The sequence below is a fragment of the Lactuca serriola genome, chromosome 7 (genome assembly GCF_051521515.1).
Source record: "Lactuca serriola cultivar US96UC23 chromosome 7, Lser_US96UC23_V15, whole genome shotgun sequence".
In the NCBI taxonomy this organism is placed as follows: domain Eukaryota; kingdom Viridiplantae; phylum Streptophyta; class Magnoliopsida; order Asterales; family Asteraceae; genus Lactuca; species Lactuca serriola.
In genome coordinates, this window is record NC_136414.1 from 149,081,656 (window position 1) to 149,101,838 (window position 20,183).

The window sequence follows — 20,183 nt, forward strand, 5'->3', positions numbered from 1 at the left end:
AAGGTCATGGGTATTAGGGTTTACATGGATGTAACCCTAATCATCCATACTATATAAAGAGGCCTTTGGCACAAGAAATGGCACTAGTGTGTGAGGACATAAGAGTGGGCCGATTTTAGTGTGCATACATATTCTCTCAAGTTCTTCCAAGGTGTTTTGGTGATTTGTGATTCCACTTGAGGCTTCCACGCTATTGGGGCTAAGCTCTTAAAGCTTGAAGACATCAAGCTACATCAAAAGGTATGTAATCTAACTAGAACTTTGTAGTATAGGTGCTTCATAATATGCTAGTTAGGATGAAACCTTGGATTATTTTATATTTGCATGTATAATAGAGAAAACATAGATCCAAGGTTTATAGGGTTGCATGTACACCATACGAGTGTTAGAATGTTCAAAACCCAACACCTTTATGGTTGGCACAACTCCAAGGTCTCTGATGAAGTTCTTCAACCATATCGCCTCCTTTGACGCTTTGCTCGCCGCTATGTACTCTGATTCGCACGTTAAATCAGCTATGGTCTCTTTCTTAGAACTTTTCCAGGTCACTGCTCCTCTATTCAGGGTAAACACCCAGCCCGACTGAGAGCGGTAGTTGTCCCGGTCGGTGTGAAAACTGGCATCACTATACCCTCGCACCCTTAAATCATCACTCCCACCAAGGACTACAAACCATTCCTTGGTCCTCCGAAGGTACTTAAGAATATTCTTGACTGCAATCCAATGTGGTCTGCTAGGGTTCCCTTGATATCTGTTGACCATGCTCAAAGCAAAGGCCATATCAATGCGAGTACAAGCCATAGCATACATGATTGAGCCGACTGCAGAAGCGCAAGGTACTCGGCTCATCTCTGCTATCTCGGCTTCGGTACTCGGGGTTTGAGTCTTACTCAACTTGGCATTGCATTGGATCGGTAACTCCCCTTTCTTGGAATTCTCCATACTAAAACGCTTTAGTACCTTGTCCAAGTAAGTATTCTGAGTAAGTCCTATTTGTCTTTTACTCCTGCTTCTCATAATGCTTATTCCCAGAATATAGGCAACCTCTCCGAGGTCCTTCATAGCGAAACACTTGCCAAGCCAGGACTTAACCTCCTGCAGGATTGGGATGTCGTTTCCTATGAGTAGTATGTCATCGACATACAATACGAGGAAGCTAACTGAACCACCACTGGCTTTGACATATACACATGATTCATCCTCGCTTCGCAGAAAACCAAACTCTTTAAATTTCTCATCGAAACAAATATTCCATCTGCGAGATGCTTGTTTCAATCCATAAATGGATTTCCCAAGATTACACACTTTATTAGGATGCTTTGCATCGACAAAACCCTCTGGCTGACTCATGTAAACATCCTCAGCCAACTTCCCATTAAGGAAAGCGGTTTTGACATCCATCTGCCATATTTCATAATCATGAAATGTAGCTATGGATAGCATAACCCTAATAGACTTTATCTTCGCAACTTGTGAGAAGGTTTCATCATAGTCAACTCCGGGAGTTTGAGTAAAGCCCTTCGTAACCAATTGCGCCTTATAAGTGTGTACATTCCCATCCATGTCGGTCTTCTTCTTGAAGATCCATTTGCACCCGACCATCTTATGACCTGGCACATTGTCAACCAAATTCCAAAGTTGGTTGTCATACATGGACTGAATCTCGATGTCCAAAGCCTCTTTCCATTTCGCAGACTCCGGGTCTGCCATGGCTTCCTTGTAGCTGTTAGGTTCATCCAAATTTATTAGTGTGTTGTCACTAATAAACATATTACCCTCACTTGTTATATGAAAACCATACAACACAGGCGGAACACTAACTCTACTGGAACGTCTAAGAGGTAAGGACTCGTCAATCAGTTCAACAGGAGTTTCCTCCTCAAGTTGAGCACCAGTGTTAGAGGTTCCTTCATCGTTCGATTCTTGAAGCTCTTCAAGATCGATTTGCCTCCCATTGTCCCCTTGTCTTATGAGTTCTTGTTCTTGGAAAACCCCTCTCCTCACAACAAAGAAAACATTGTCACTCGGTCTGTAGAAGAGATATCCAAAGGACTTCTGTGGATAGCCGATGAAAATACACCGCTCACAACAAGGTTCCAGCTTTTCGTGAGTCTCTCGTCTTATGAAATCCTCGCAACCCCAAACCTTGATGTGTGCCAACGAGGGAGCTTTCCTTGTCCACATCTCGTGAGGTGTTTTGGCAACCTTCTTTGTGGGGACTAGGTTAAGGATATGGGCGGCAGTCTCTAAGGCATACCCCCAGAATGAGATAGGTAGCGAAGCACGACTGATCATGTAACGAACCATGCCGAGCAAGGTTTGATTACGCCTCTCAGCCACACCGTTCAACTGCGGTGTCCTAGGTGGCGTCAATTGTGAAACTATTCCTCATTCTTTGAGGTAGTCGTGGAATTCAAGACTAAGGTATTCACCACCTCGATCGGGTCAAAGCATCTTGATTTTCCTGCCCAACTGATTCTCCACTTCCTACTTAAACTCTTTGAACTTTTCAAAGGTTTCTGACTTATGCTTGATTAAGTAGATATACCCATATCTGTTATAATCATCGGTGAAAGTCACATAGAAGCGGCTTGCATCCCTTGTGGTGGATCTAAAGAGCCCACACACATCGGTGTGTGTGATATCCAATAAACCCTCACCCCTTTCACTAGTACCAGTGAAGGGTGACTTGGTCATCTTTCCAAGTAAACAAGACTCGCACACATGATCGTCCCTATGGTCGAATGACTCCAACACTCCATCCTTTTGGAGTTGGGCTATGCGTTTCTTTTTTACATGTCCAAGACAGCAATTCCACAAGCATGCTTTGTCCAAACTATTGGAAGAATCGATATGCAACACATCATTTCCTAAGTTGTCTACAACCATCACAGTTTCATATATTGAATTACAAGGTAATGCTTCAAAATAGAACACACCATTAAGAAAAACGTTAATAGAACCCTTTTCATTGTCAAACGAAAATCTAAATCATTGTTTATATAAACCATGAAAAGAAATGATGTTTCTTGCCATTTCTGGCGAATAGCAACAATTATTCAACTCTAGTCCTAACCCACTACTAAGCACTAAAGAGTAAACTCCAACCTTGGTGACAGGCGACGATCTTCTGTACCCCATGATCAAGTTTATCTTCCTATGCTCCACATCCCTATTTATTCGTAGGCCTTGCAAATCAGAACAAATGAGAAAACCACATCCTGTATCAAGAACCCAAGAAATAGCATGCGATGAGTTATTAGATTGAATAGTATAAATACCTGTCAAGGACGGCTTGATCTTCCCATCCTTGATATCTTGCAGATATTTCAGGCAGCTTCATTTCCAATTCCCTTTGTCATGGCAGTGGTAGCACTCTGCATCCTTCGGGTTCGAGGAGGTTGCAGCGGGACCAGCGTTGGTTCCACTAGAAGAGGTACTATCATGGGAATTTCCCTTATGGTGGCTCTTTTAAGGAGCCTTCATCTTCTTACCCTTCCCCTGCCCAATAGCCAAGACGGGGGCAGTTGTAGCGGGAGTTAATGCAACAGATTTGTCTTTGAGGTTGCTCTCAGCAGTCCTCAACAAGCCTTGATGCTTGCTCAAGCTGACCTCCTCCTTGTTCATGTGGTAGGTCATGCGAAACTTGTTGAAACACAGTGACAAGGAGTGAAGAATGATATCAATCGCCAGCTCCTCATTGAAGTTACCATTTAACTTCAGCAGACGGTCGACATATCTCTGCATCTTCTGCAGATGAGCAGTGACAGACTCTCCGTCCCTCATCTTGGTCTTGATCATCGAAGTAATGATCTCGTACCTCTCCTACCTGGCACTTTGGTGGTATCTGTCCAGTAAATCTTGGTGCATCTCATAGGGATAGTAGTCCTCATAGGACTTTTGGAGTTCTGCAGTCATAGTCGTGAGCATGATGCAATGGAATTTCGTAGCATCTCGCTCGTGGGCCTCAAAGGCAATGATCTCCTCGGGAGTAGTAATGTTCACATTCACCTCCTTCAGCTCCTTGTCGAGGACATACTCCTTGTCCTCGTAGCGGGTAACCATTCGAATATTGCGGATCCAATCATTGAAATTGACAAAGTTTGATTAGATAAGAATCCCCAATTAAACACCCAAATGAGAAATTAAGGCTAGGATCCAACAATATTATTTGCAATTTAGAAGCGGGATGTCATAATCTAAATAGAAAATAATTTGAAGGTAAATGAATGAAGATTCGCTAATTTCCACCATGAAAAACAAAAAGAAAATTAAGTTTTAAATGTATTGAAAATTCCTAGATCTTTTTTAGATTCATTGAACTTTTCAATGGCATGTTTAAATCTCGATATACCCTTTAAGTTTGTGACTGGGATACCAAGGATCACAAACAAGGTGTGAATAACCATGCAAATGTACATGGTGCCCCCAATGTTACAGTCACCTAATCAATGTGTCGGTTAGCCACACACGCTCCATTAATCTATGACAAACATCGAGTCACCCTTTGCCACCTTTGCTAGACCCAAATTAGTGTGTCGGTTAACCACACACGCTCCACTAACGTCTTGGCAAGGGTACAAATTGTAATTTTATGGAATAGCATCATTTTCACATTTTTTTTCCTAAGTAACTAAAATTCGGAATTTATAAAAAACATTTAGTTACTTTATTTATCATTATACTTTTAATGAGGAATTAGTTGCCCTATCCTACCCGTTCGGCTAATGACCCTCCACCAATGAAGGAAGCGGTGGGTGAGAGTGGACACACATTAAACTGCTATTTTATAGGCAGCAACCTTATACCCCCCCCCCCCCCCTTATAGATTGGCTTCGTGAATGAAGCTTACTAACGGTAAGACTAGCTTTTATCTTATATATATATATATATATATATATATATATATATATATATATATATATAATAATTATTCTTATAATATTATAATAGTATAAGGGTTGAATTTTAAACTTGTAAAATTCTAGGGTTTGGAACTTAATTATTTCAAAATTAAACTTTTAATCAAAAATTTAAATTTCAAAACTTGAGAGCAAGTTTTGAAACATTTCAAAACTATCTAGATCAAAATTCAAATAATATAATTAAACAATTAATTGGTGATTATCTAATTTTGACCTAATCCAATTTCATGCAAGATAACTGATCAAATAATTAAGGTTTATCAAATAAGGAAATAACTATCTAATTAAATGATAAATATCTTTTATTTTGACAAGGAGAATCACATGGAATCAATAAAAATTGGATTTTATTAATTAAACCAATTTTGGTAATTATCGCAAGTCAAAATAAGCCAAAATCCCGAAAATCCATATGTCTGACACCCCGGCTCGCCGAGTCCCTTACAGAACCTGTCGAGTTCATCTGACTCGTCGAGTTCATCTTGGGACTCGACGTGTCTGTCAGGCAGAAGGCATAAAAAATGATTTTAAGCAATGAATAAACACACAATGCATCAAATACAATAGAAACCAAGCAAGGCTCTGATACCACTGATGGGTTTTGAGCAAAAGAACATTCCTATGTGCACATGCAAGACCCTAAAGCTTTGGATCTAGGTTTCTCTATTGTACATGCAAATTTATCCAAAGCTAGCAAACCCTAATCTAGCATACTAAAATCGAAATCCACAACTAAAACAAGTTTTGATGATTACCTTAGATAGTAGCAAGAATCTTCAACTTCAAGAGCTTAGTATCACAATAGTAATACCTCTAATGGCTTACAAACACCAAGGCAAGAAGATGATTAAGAAGAGAGGGAATGGAGGCTTAATTTCGGCTCTTAGAACTCTAGGGTTTCTTGGTTTGCCGAAATATGAATCCCTAGGGTCCTTTATATAGGTGTGCTGCTAGGGTTTCAGTCAAAACCCTAATTGGATAGCTTAAGCCTTAAGCAGTCCAATGGAACCTTCCAGAACAAGGCCTTAGACGATTTCTAAGTGGGCTTCCACCTTAAAGTTGTCCACTATATAATCTAGTAGATCCACAGCCCAAAATCCAATCATCTTATAATTGCAATTGCAGTCCCCTTAGTTCAATTAATCTATTTTGATCACAAAATCAATTTCTTAATTAATTCTAGACCAATATTAATTAAACAATATGATTTCTCTTTTAATATATTATTCTTATAATATATTAATAAAACATAATATTCTCTCTCTCCATAAATCATCCAGTCGAGTTGCTTTGGTGAAGGCAACCCAAAAGGACCATGCTACAACTGGGTCAAGTACATACCAAATATAGTTATAGACTTAGACACTAATCCAACATATACATGCACCACCACATGGTTTTCGAGACTCATGGCATCAGGATTATCTTTTTCATCTTTAGAAATCTCTATATGGTCTCAAAGGCACCTCGGTCTTGGTTCCATCAATTTGCCACATACATCACCTCTATCGGTTTTTCTCATAGTCGCTCTGATTCTTCATTTTTTTTGGAAGGGGCAGGATTTAGCATACTTATTACTATACATTAACGACGTCATCTTGACACCCTCTTCTACTCAGATTCTCATACCCATCATTTATTTGTTGAATGTTGAGTTTGCCATAGCAGACCATGTGGACTTGTCATATTTTTGGGCATTGTAGCAACTAAAGATAATAATGACCTTTTTATATCCAAACAATCATATGCGATCGAACTTTTAGAGCGTGCAAATATGTCGAGTTGAAATCCTTGTCATACACTAGGAGACACCCAGTCCAAACTCGATCCCTCAGATCCTCCTATTGTCGATCCTACCCTCTACAAGAATCTTGTTGGTAGTCTTCAGTATCTCACCTTCATGCGACCCGACCTTTTATATGTCGTTCAGAAGATATGCCTATTCATGCATGATCCCTAAGAACCTCACTTAAATGGCCTTAAAACGCATCTTATGATATGTCAAGGGCACATTAGATCATGGTCTTCAGTTACAACACTCCACGACATTGGGTCTCATTGCTTATTAAGATGTAGACTGGGCGGGTGCCCAGCTACACGACGGTCTACCAGTGGCACTGTGTTTTTTTGTGACAATCTTCTATCATGGTCGTCAAAGTCTCAACCCACTATCTCTAGATCGAGTGTCGAAGCTAAATATTGCGGTGTTGTCAATGTTGTAGCTGGAACTTGTTGGCTTCAAAATCTTTTACGGGAACTAATTTCACCTCTTGGCAAAGCTACTATTGTGTATTGTGACAATTTTAGTACGGTTTACTTATACATTAATCAAGTATAACACCAACGCGCCAAGCACATTAAGACTCACATTCACTTTGTCCAAGATAAGGTTGCAAACGGTCAAATAAGAGTTCTTCATGTTCCCTCTTCTCTTTGGTATGCGGATATCTTTACGAAAGGGCTACCGATGTCGATCTTTACAAAAGGGCTACTGACTTCGTTGTTCTCTAACTTTCGGTCCACTTTAAGTGTTTGTTGTTGATCTATCGCTCAAATTGCAGGGGCGTAGTAGTATATATATATTTAGTTTGTATTCTCAACCCATTGTATAGCCCATTCGAGCTCACTGTATTTGTATATATTCTGATTAATGAAAGCTAAATCATTCATGGAAAAATAATATAAAACACTAACAACTGACTCAACCATTGTTCCAACTAGATGTAGATGCCAACTTCTACGAAATGTTTGTAAAAAATGCATCTTTGACTTATTTCGATATGCTTTTCTTTGGATGTTCAAAAGCGACAGTCACATGCTACAAAAGTAAGAACTAAATGCACGCCATTAAGTGTGAATATTTAATTTTATCTTTAATTACAACTGTGAAAAAATTTATGACTTGTAAATACAAACACATCTACACTTTGTAAATTCGAATAATTTGACAAACATTTATATGTCTACCTTAACAATGAAGAAAAGAATTATGTATAGATAGCATATTTAGTTTTGATGAACATTTGTAACTTGTTCTTTTCAATCATCTGAAGCCCAATTTTATTCGAAGAAAATATGAGGAAAAACCTAAATAAATTCTGGGGATGTTTATGCACTACCTCTTGAAAGCAGTGGGCAAATAAATCCTTCTATTTGTTTCAAACAATGAAGACAATTAGCTATCGATCTTGTCACCTTATTTAACATTTAGCTTTTAGATAGAAAAGCAAATTGAGGCAAATCCTTTAAAAAGGAGAATATTCACCAATGTCTCTATCGCCAAGTCACCACCAAACACTTCGGTATCTTTTTCTAAAGATTTTAAAGTTATTTTGTCACCATGTGCGATGGTACTTGCTTAATTGTATATATATAGTGATGATAATTCATTCAGATTCACAACATTAGTTTTCTTGAAAATGGAGTTGAAGATATTAGAACAATATATATTAGGAGGAATTGTAGCTACTTGGTTGGGTTTTGCTTTGATCTATTTCTTGGGTGTGAAAAAGAGCAAACCAGATGATGGTTTGGATTTGCATAAACAAACCAATGAGTTAGTTAGGACTCAACCACGAAATGATGGAGCCATTGACGTTATCATTGTTGGTGCAGGTGTTGCTGGTGCAGCCCTTGCCTATAGTCTTGGCAAGGTATATATGCTTATATATCTTCATCGTTTCTATCATTTACTTCCATATTCAGCTTTTATGGTGATGAAAACCAAATAAATAAAATGAGAAACAAAGAGAAAAGAATTGTGAGTAACTTGTCTTGTTCCATATATGGGTTGTAGGATGGAAGACGAATTCTTGTCATAGAGAGAGATATGGGATTGCAAGATAGAATTGTTGGCGAATTGCTCCAACCTGGTGGCTACATAAAATTGATCAACTTGGACTTAGAAGGTACGTAAATAAGTTAGCCACAAGTCTTATAAAACCATTTGAAAGGTGTTGAGCCTCTTAGAGGCTAGACTTTGGATGATACCATGTTAGATATGTCGAGTTCTAGATTTTATCTCCTATAGAAAACCGTTTGAAAAATGATAGTGACAATTTGTCAAATGAGATTACACTAGACATGTTTTGAGCTACTAAGAAACTAGAAACTAGCCTCTAATACCATGTTAGATGATTGGAGTCCAAAATTTTATTTCCAAAAGAGCCTAGAGGAGAGAGGGTGTATATATGACCATGTCTATCTAATGTGAGACACTAACACGTACGTTCAAACATTGTATATTACATGTGTTTCAGATTGTGTAGAAGACATCGATGCTCAAAAGGTGTTTGGCTATGCTTTGTTCAAGGATGATAAAAGCACAAGCTTGGCTTACCCATTGGAGAAGTTCACCAGAGATGTTGCAGGTAGGAGTTTTCACAACGGGCGATTCGTTCAACGGATGCGTGAGAAGGCTGCAACAGTCCCAAAGTAATCATCTTTACCTTCAATTCAGAATCCATTTTCATATTCAATTCCATAACAAGTAATGTTATACTTTCAGTGTGAGGCTCGAACAAGGAACTGTGACATCTCTTGTTGAAGAGAAAGGGGTTGTCAGAGGTGTGCGCTATAAGACCAAAGCTGGACAAGATATCACGGCTAATGCACCACTTACTATTGTATGCGATGGCTGTTTCTCAAATCTCAGACGAGGTTTATGCAAACCTGAGGTGAGCATAAATGCATAGCCTTTTTAGTCTCATATGTATGTCTCTGTATATGTTGAAGTCTAATATATACTCTCTTCGTAAGGGTCTTTTGGAAAGAAAATCTAGGACTCGACATGTCTAACAACTATCTTTCAAAGAAAGTGTACGTGTTAATTAAGAGTCTCATGATTAAGGTATCTGTAGGTAGATATTCCATCTTCTTTTGCTGCATTGCTTTTGAAGAACTGTGAAGCTCCATACCCGAATCATGGACACGTTATTTTGGCAGACCCTTCACCAATCTTGTGCTATCGTATCAGTAGTACGGAGATTCGGTGTTTAGTTGATATCCCTGGGAAGAAGATCCCTTCAGTTGGAAATGGTGAAATGGCCCTTCATTTAAAGACTAACGTGGCTCCTCAGGTACACAATATATGCAACCTCTTCCCTTTGTATCTTTATGTACTATAAGTTTTACTCCCATTAATGATGTTTTTTTGTCCGTTTTTAAGATCCCACTTGAGCTGCGAGGTGGATTCATTGCTGCTGTGGATGAAGGAAAGATAAAAACAATGGCTAATAGAAGCATGCCAGCTGCTCCACAACCCACCCCAGGAGCAATCTTACTTGGGGATTCATTCAACATGCGACATCCGTTGACAGGAGGAGGAATGACAGTTGCTTTATCTGATGTTGTGATTGTTCGTGATCTTCTCCGACCTCTTGCAACGTTAAATGACACAATTGCCCTTTGCGAGTATATGAACTCCTTTTACAAATTGCGCAAGGTCATGCATATATGTATATATCATTAATTATATCATCTCTTCTTAAGGACGACTCGGTAGTTATCTAACTAACAAAACTAAAGTTACATTGAGTTGTTTTCAGCCTGTGGCATCTACAATCAACACATTAGCTGGAGCCCTATACAAAGTGTTTTCTGCATCACCTGATGAAGCAAGAACAGAATTGCGCCAAGCATGTTTTGATTACTTGAGTCTTGGTGGTATGTTCTCAAGTGGGCCAATTGCGCTATTGTCGGGTTTGAATCCGAAGCCATCAAGCTTGGTTCTTCATTTCTTTTCGGTTGCCATCTTCGGTGTTGGCCGCTTGTTACTTCCATTTCCTTCACCACAACGCACGTGGCTAGGTGTTAGATTGATCATGGTGGGTATCCTCACTTGCGACGCTTTTTGAATAAAAGAAATCACAATGTCATTTTTAATTATGTAGCAAAAGTTAAGTTGAAGAGTATCTAATGATTTAATGAATGTTTATCTTTTTATAAATCTTAGGATGCTTCGGGTATCATTTTCCCTATCCTAAAAGCTGAAGGCGCTGCACAAATGTTATTATCATCTCCGACAAATCCAGCATATTATAAATCACCTTTTTAGCATTAAATCAAGGTGTTCAAAAATGTACACATTATGTAAAGTTTTTTTTGTTATTAATCTTTTTAGTTACTTCATGATAATGGATCTTTTTATCGAAGATTGAGAAATGCATTCTGATTACATATTTGTTTGTTATCATCATTGTAAATAGATTGATGATATATCGATTTGGGTTCTTTATTTTGTTTTTGTTGATTAACTTTTTGGTCTGTAACAAATAATCTTAAAGATTTTTAAATTGAGTTTCAAATCAAGTATTTACGAGATTCTTGTTTTTGGCGTTCAAGGGAAGGTGGAAGGTGGATTACAATTCGTAGGATCTTAGTGTGTTCCAAGATTTGGAGATATGTAGTTATATGTGTGTTGTCAATGCACTTTTTGCAATTCTGTTTTCTGGATTTTAGTGACCAAAATATAATGGGGTAACTACCAAAGGGCTTATAGCCTAACAGTATCCGGTATTACCCTCTCTCCTTGAGGTTGAGGGTTCAAGTCTCGTTATGGACATAGGTGAATTTAAGATGTAGTTTAAAGGTAAGTTAGATTTGACGTTTCAAAATAAATAAATAAATAAAGATAAAAGGTTAACTTAAAAACACAATCAAGTGTCTTAATATATTGATTGAATGTTATTAAATCACCTAACTTTATTTTGAACTCAGGTAACACATATAGTGTACATTCTAACAATTAAATCACCAAACTTTATTTTGAATCCGGGTGATAATATTTTGATAAAATTAATTATATTTTAGGATACTTGTCGTCATTTCAGATAGGTAGGAAGATAATTAAGAAAAAAAAAAAAAGGAAGATATTTAAATTTTCATGTATCCAAAATTTTAGTTACTTTTGTATTATTATCGAGTGAGATTTTAAACTTTGTTGATGTAAAAGTCATGCACTGCAAAAGCACACATGTATGGGCAAGTTTGATCACGGATAGGAATGGCAACGGGGCGGGTTCGAGGTGGGGCGGCATATCCCATACCCGAACCCGATATTTATATTTGTCCCCGAACCCGACCCGAAACCCGACGGGTTTTTTATCGGGGCGCCCCGTCGGGGCTAAAAATATCCCCGAACCCGACCCTAAACCCGAAACCCGATATAGACCCGAAAACCCGACCCGAAAATGGTGGCAGAAAAAATTAGGAAAACTACAATGAAACAATTGTGAAATTAAAACATTACAAATGCTTAAAATACAAATAAGTTCTTAACATAAGTGAACCAAATAAAAATTACTAAAGTCTAATATCGTAACTAAATTCATCACAATAGTGAGAAATTGGGAATACGTGATGGGATTGAAGGTTAGAGTCTTCGGATGGCTGAAATGGGTAAGAGGGATGAAATCTCATTATATATATATATATATATATATATATATATATATATATATATATATATATATATATATATATATATATATATATATAATTTTTCGAGTCGGGGCGGGTCGGGGCATGCATACCCCACTCCCTGACCCGAACCCGAACTAAAAACCTGATAATGACCCAAAACCCAACCCGATACCCGATAAGAGTGACCCGACCCGCCCCAAAATCTTCGGGGTTCGGGTTTTCCCATCGGGTTCGGGTTTTTTTGCCATCCCTAATCACGGACAACGAATGGGCAGGGTAAGGTAACTATCAAGGGCCGCCTTTAGTTTCCATTTGTGATACTTATCCATTGTAAATTTTACACTTCCGTTTAAGACTTTATGATCTCTTAAAGAGCTTTACACAAATTGATAAATTAAAATTTTTTTTTTAATAGCAATGAAGAATTTAAAGAGAAAGATCTAACACATTGTGACACACAAAGATAAATGTTTAATTTTTTCTTTAAAGAATTACAAAGAGCAGTATTACAGAAATCGGTATTGGTGGCTGATTAATCGGCGATTAATCGTTTGACGGCCTTGACCGATTACGATTAGGGTGTTTGACGGAAATAGGTCAAACTCGGGCGGTCTTTGGCGGGCCTCGATGATCATAGGCGGGAAATATTTAAAAAAAATCAAATTTCTTAATTTTCAAATATTACATTAAAATTTTAAATTTTCAAATTTTTAAATATTATAATAAAATTTTCAAAATTTCAAAATTTTAAAATTTGAAATTTTCAGATACTTATTATTTTAGGATATATTAATTTTTTTTATATAATTTAGGGTCCCCAATTAATTGACGCCTAATCAGATTAATCGCTTAACGTCAGTTGACCGCCGAACGATTTTCACAACCTTGCAAAAGATTGTTGAGTTACACAACATCTAATCCAATTTATAGACAAACAATCAAGTCGGTTGGTACTTAGACCTGTTAGGAAATCAGACGATAATTGTCAAAACTCGGAACAAATCTGATGTCACTTGTCAAGTTCTGATGAACCTTGTTAGGAAGTAATGCAGATAACAAGCAAAACTCAAAGCACACGAAGACACGGTATTTATGTGGTTTGGTTAAGGTGACCTACGTTAACGGACGGAAACAAAGTATTCTTTATTTCAGAGTTCTCAAACAAATGTTACAAGTACAATTCACCAGAGATCGTCTTATTCCCAAACGATACAATATACAAGACTTATCAATTAACTAAGCATACATCCCTATTTGTAGTTGAGGGAACAGACCTAAAACCCTAATGGGCCAAGTTCATTGGCCTATAGGCCCATTAAAGGTGACAACCAATCATATTCCGCCATGCATCATCTTCTAGAACATTCATCCATGTCATACAACCCATGTGTATCAGCAACACGCATGATAGACCACATTGACCATAGTGGAGCATCATGATGCACAGGTGGAGCATCATGATCACTAATGGCCCAACATCCATCATTGTGGCACAACATGGTATATATCATGAGCATGATCATCTTCTAAGCATACGTCGATCAACATGGCACATCAAAGGAATCATGATGGCGCATCGTGTACCAAGATGGTCCATGATGGTGCAACATCTCCTCCAAGTGGCGCAACTTCCTTTCTTGGCGGCACCACCTCTTCCACCACCTCTTCCATCTCTTCCACCTTTTCTACCACCTCTTCCACCGCCTCTCCCAAGTCTAGTGCAATTGGTCAATTCTGGATTCAACCTTGGCCTTCCTATTTTCTTCTTAGGCTTTGGTGTTGGTTGGACTGAGGGATTCTTGCAAGACAGTTTACTGTGCCCCATTTGCATACAATTCTGACATTGGACATTTCTACACTTAGAGGAGAATTGGGAAAACCTGTCTTGATGCTCAGAGACATGCCTTTTCCATTTCATACAAGGCCTTCCTGGAATCCTTCTTTCAATAGGTGGTAGTGGTTTGGTGTAAGGTGTTGGTTCCCACATATTACTGCCATTAACAGGAAGGATGTTATACTCATAAGTAGCTAAGAACTTGTCCTTACCAAACCATGTGCTGATGAATCTAGCTAGATCCTGTTGTGTGTAAATTATTTTTGCTTAGGCATGGACACAGGGGATCCCAGATAACTCCCAAAGTCTGCATGTATGGTACATCCCCTCTAAGTTCACTCCATATGAGTGGAAGCCATTTCTCACTTCAAAAGCATTCAAACCACTAGGATGAACATACCAACTCCTACAAACACATTAACACTTTTAATTAGTATATATATTGAGTCTCAATACTAAACTCATACATTGTCTTGATTTTATAATACTTACTTGATATCAAAAGAAAACTCATCCATTTTCTTAATAGCTCCTGGACACACATTATTCACCTATTTGCGTGCTTCTTGCTTCAAGTTAAATAAACTTTCCATCATATATAGTCTAATTTCCTCAAGCATGGCCAACAAAGGCTTCTTTCTGGCATCAAGTATGATGGCATTAAAACACTCTGTCATTCCATTTTCAACAGCCTCGCATGCCATTCCACCTTTAAAAAATGCCCTGCACCAAGATTTAGGCTCCCTTGCCATCAAATGATCATAAGCAGCAGGATTGACTTCTCTGATCTTCTCCATATTCAATTTGAAGTCTCCTTCAACAGTTGACTTGGTAACTGTCCAAAAAATATTGTTGAACTCTATACCACTGAAGACCTTTCTGAAATTTGCATACACATGTCTTGCACATTGTCTGTGCTCCACATGTGGCAATACAACCTTTACAGCTTCCAAAAGACCGTATCAATTACATTAAAAAAAATTAATTACTAACTCCTTGATCCATGTATAAATGAAATGAAAAAAAGGAGATAATTGAAAACATTACCTTGTGTTGATCAGAAATAACACACAAATCCAAGCCTCCTTGTAATTCTAGGTCATCATGTAATAGTTCCAAGAACCATTGCCAGTTAGGCTTGTTCTCAATTTCAACTACTACCCAAGCAATGGGATACACATGGTTATTTTCATCCCTCCCTATGGCAGTTAGCATCTCACCTTTACATTGTCCTTTAAAAAAAACTCTCATCAAGCCCTATAACTCTTCGACAACCAACTTTCCATCCTTCTTTGATAGCCTTAAAACATGTATACATTCTATGGAAAGTAGTAGTGTTATCAGGGTTTACAGTAACAGATTTTTGAATTGTACTCCCTGGATTGGACCTCATCAGTTCATGTCCATAATCCCAAACTTTACATAGTGATCACTCAACTTTCCATCTATTAAAGAAATTGCCCTACACTTTGCTCTATAACATTTTGACCATGAAACCTTGCAATGGAACCTGCTTTGAATAATAGCTTGCATTTCCTTACATTTCAGATTTGGTTTCCTAATCATCTCCTTCAGAAACTTCCTAGCTATCCATGTGGGATCCATAAGATTAGCACTACGGAAATTCCAAACATAGGTATGTTGCTCAACCATTTTTTTTTTTTGATTTGGAATGATCTTTCAGTGCACATCCATGAGGCCCTTACAACAAAGGGACATTGAAATTTCTCAAGGTCACTTGCACATACAGCCACGAGCCTTACACTATCACATTTCTTGAACTTAATTGGATAACCCCTACTTATAGAGTAATTTGTCAAACAAAGCTTTAGTTGGTGTGGTGATTCATACCTCTCTCCAAGAACTGGCTTCATATTGTTCCATTTCACCTTCGGATCATGGGTTGAGTATTGAAACTGCAATTTGTCTTCATCGTCACCTTCACTATCACTCTGCTTCTCCTGCGGTGCTTCATCTTCTGACATTCCTTCAAAATCATTTAGGTTTATCTCAAGTATGGTGCATTCCTCAAGCGCTTCGTCTGTAAGAGTATTCAGGAACTCATCTTTGCATCGACTTCTTTGTTTGTGTTTGAAAAACTCATCCAATTCCACGTCAATGGTATCGAAGTCGTCTACTGTCTCCATTATCACTACAAAACAAAAATTAATCGAATATTATAAGGGAAACACGATATTGGAGGACCACGTGGATTTTCTTACCTTTGATTCTTCTCAAGTAACGTTTGCTTCGATGGAGTGTAAGAAAGGGTTTTTACAGAGGAGGAGTGATGACGAGGAGGTTAATGGAGGGTGATAAGGACAGTGAGTTAGGGTAACCGGCTATTATAAGGGTTACCGGTTCCTAGGGCTAAACTGAGTGTAATAGCCGGTAATCTGTCCTTTTTCATAAGTGAAATTTAATTTATGACTAAATCATAAACTGGGGCAAAAGTTTGGGACTTTTTCGCAGATTTCCTAATAAATAAAGGAAAAAATAAAGAAGGCTAAAAGTATTGAGCGGGAAAAGAGAACAACGGGTTGATATAAGAAGGACACGTGGCAAATAAAGGTATAGAAAATTAACACGTGTCATTTTAAAGATTCTTTTATTAAGAATTGGTTACTAGGTTATAACATGTGGAAACCACGGAGAAAAGATTTATAAAATTTTACTAAATTAATAAGATTTAAATTTTGTTCAGACTTTTATTTTGATTATTTAAAATTAATATATATTTTTACATATAAAATAATAAAATCATAATATTTAACAAAAATGGCCAATTTTTATTTGTACTTATTAACGAATATTATTTTGTTAAGTACATAATCATACATATGATTAATATATTATAAGATAATTAGTAACTACAAATTAGCCACACGATAAAGAATAAAAATTTAATAGAGTCAAAATAAACCGAATTAGCCATACAATGGAAAAATTAAAAATATAGGTAATTTTCTATTAGTGAAACAAAACATAAAGTTTTTAGTTTGAGTTTGGATTTAGCTACATGAGATAGAGGAGATTAATAATAAGGTGAAATTCAAGTCTTGTATCCCACACATTCCATTCTTTTGCTGAAAAACCAAAGTCATCACGTCTTGATTAAAATAATAGAAAAAAATAAATAGTAAGGAGTAAAAGTGTAATAAAACATAGTCAAAGCCTTATATCTTATAGATAAGCCATGTAATCCATTTTCTTTTAAAACGAAAGATATGAACAATATCTTTTGCTAACCTGCATTGCTTAGAGGTAAACCAAATCTATTGCCTAACTTGTTAGAAAAAGTAACTGTGTGTTGGTATTTTATATTTAACAAAAATTAATATTAGAATACAATATTATTTTTTAAATCAATTGGGAGTTAAAATAACCTTTGATTTAGTATATAATACATATTTTTTTTATTTACCTCCACTTGGATTTTTTTTATTTTGAGTATAGAATTGTAAGTACGTTTTTAGGCCTGAGACCTGGGTTTGTTTTTTTTAAAGAAAAATAATATATAGTTTAATGCAATGAGTTCTTATTACCAGACGTTCTTATTATCATATGTTTATTTAATCAAATTTTTTCTTTAATTTTTAATTATGCAATTTTGTTGGTGAAATTTAGACAAATATTAAGCCAATCAAACAAAAATTGGGATATATCATTTTCTATATGGATTTAAAGGTTTTTTGTTTTGATTTTTTATATTTTTGTTTTATATTGATAATGCTAAAGAAAACTAAAAATATATACAAATGTTAAAGATATTACAAAATAAACCATAAGTTCTAAATATTAGCAAGCAACATATGTAAATTACTATATTGATCAAATTAAGATAGGAAAAAACAAAAAACCAAATATTTTTCAAAAAGGTACATAAAGAAAATATAAATATTAAAATCAACAACTATCTTCACCATAACTATTTAATATAAGGATCAACTTTATATTGTTTTTAATTTGTCAAAATCAAAACGTTATTAACTAATAAGTAACCAAAAAACATTATTGTCACACCAGGACTAAGGCTAAACATGACCCAGGGGTAAATTATAAATAATAAATAATTGACAATACTACCCTTGCATTTTACACCGGTTAGGATTATTTTGCAAACTAAATTATAAATAATAAATATACACATATAAAAAAAATATACGCAAAATACCTTATTGACCTCAAATAAGAAGCCTTAAGCACATCAACCATGAAAAATAACCAAAAGCCTGAAAAAAAAAACATGATGAGAAATTCATATCCGCCATGAAAAAGAACCAAAACCTATTAGAATGACATTAAGCAAAAGCTGTCCGAGATTAAGATAAGAGGGAAAATAATAAGATCACCCTATGACTACAAAACTCATAAGAGAGCAATCAATATAAACATAAAATCAATAAATCAATATAAACATAAAATAGATGAAAAGGAAGAGTATTTGACGAAAACTTATTGATGGATTTAAGAGTAGGGACGATAATAGTTGATTATATTCCTCCCGCAACCAATCATTCTTGCGCTTCTTCCCCTGACGTGGTGCATGTTCAATTGCTCCTTCAAATCAATATCATAAGCCTAGATATATAAAAATAAGCGAGATTTAGGGGCGAGAATTAGTGATTTCAAAGCTGAATCCTGTTAATAAACTTAAAATTTGAATCTTCTATATCCTAAACTGAATCTTGTTAAAAAGGAAGGAAATAAACATTTGCAGAGGAATTATTCTGAGATTTTAATTTGATTAAATACCTTACATATATATACATTTAGTCAAATTACATATTGAAATCAGTTAGAAAAACCGTTGGAGGTAGGGTCGGTGTACGCACGCTGGAGAGAGAGAGAGAGAGAGAGAGAGAGAGAGAGAGAGAGAGAGAGAGAGAGAGAGAGAGAGAGAGAGAGAGAGTCTTCGCTTTGTGAATCTGGATTGATGCGGACAGCAAAGAGCGGAGGGAAAACCATCAGAGTCTGTTTCCATATAACCCATTTGCAGCAAAATGCAGTTCAATAAACCCTAAAAATCCATAGATTAAGATATATGTGAAGAGCGAGATTTGGGGAATTGAATCTTACATTTGGTAACTTGGAGCAAGTAATTAAGAATTACAAAATTTTGATTGCACATTTCACGGGATCTGATTTAGAGATCCTTTTCAATTAAGGATATATATATATATATATATATATATATATATATATATATATATATATATATATATATATATATATATATATATATATATATATATATATATATATATATATATATATATATATATATATATATGAGCGGGAAAATAAAATAGCAGGTAAATAGAAAAAGGATACCTGGCAAAATAGAGTGTAAAAAATTGACATGTGACATTTAATGGAGGTTTTTATTAATGAAGATGAAGATGAATATGAAGATGAAGATTTACACCCATTTAACAATGAAAAAAATACAATCATGAGCATACATGTCAATAAGGGTAACACTAACTTTATTATCAACTTATCCCCTAATCTAATAAATTAGTAGAATCTCGGCCACGTGACATTCACATAGCCCCCCAAAGCAATAAGGGTAACACTAACTTTTAATGTTAATTTCCTATACTACCCTTCAGAATTCAAATCGGCTGCTTGATTTCTGCGCTTCTTTTTGACTTCTTCCTGCAAAATTCAAATGAATTGAAATTAAATTATCATTATTTTGTTTCTAAAGATAAGTGTATGTTTCTAATTCTTTCAAATATATCATCATATCAACTCCTTAAAAAACACAATTTAGCTAATCATTTAATCTTAAATACATTCTCACGGTTATTTTCATTCACATCGAATCCAAAATACGGAGAAAAAGAAAACGTTGCAGGAAATCTTCAGGTCGGCTGTTCTTATTGCTTTAAGGTATGATATTAAAAAAAAATTTGATTGTTATTCACTATGTGCATGTTGAAATCGTCTGATATATGTTTATATTTCAATGTATTTGTCGTTGTTATCAAGTCTTC

The 20,183-nt window shown here is 36.1% G+C and overlaps 1 protein-coding gene across 1 annotated transcript; it reads left to right on the top strand.

Moving 5' to 3' along the window:
• Window positions 1–8,721: 8,721 nt before the first annotated feature.
• Window positions 8,722–10,980, top strand: LOC145060977 (squalene monooxygenase SE1-like). Its single transcript, XM_079008314.1, has 7 exons — window positions 8,722–8,833; window positions 9,185–9,359; window positions 9,433–9,601; window positions 9,785–10,003; window positions 10,093–10,368; window positions 10,472–10,750; window positions 10,879–10,980. Exons 1-7 carry the CDS (start codon window positions 8,755–8,757, stop codon window positions 10,978–10,980), a joined length of 1,299 nt encoding a protein of 432 aa, XP_078864440.1. The 5' UTR covers window positions 8,722–8,754.
• Window positions 10,981–20,183: the final 9,203 nt, after the last annotated feature.

Coding starts and splice junctions, on each gene's coding strand:
- LOC145060977 (XM_079008314.1), top strand. CDS start 8,755: ATGGGATTGCAAGATAGAATTGTTGGCGAATTGCTCCAACCTGGTGGC. Junction 8,834..9,184: donor GATCAACTTGGACTTAGAAG/GTACGTAAATAA, acceptor CATGTGTTTCAG/ATTGTGTAGAAGACATCGAT. Junction 10,751..10,878: donor TAGGTGTTAGATTGATCATG/GTGGGTATCCTC, acceptor TATAAATCTTAG/GATGCTTCGGGTATCATTTT.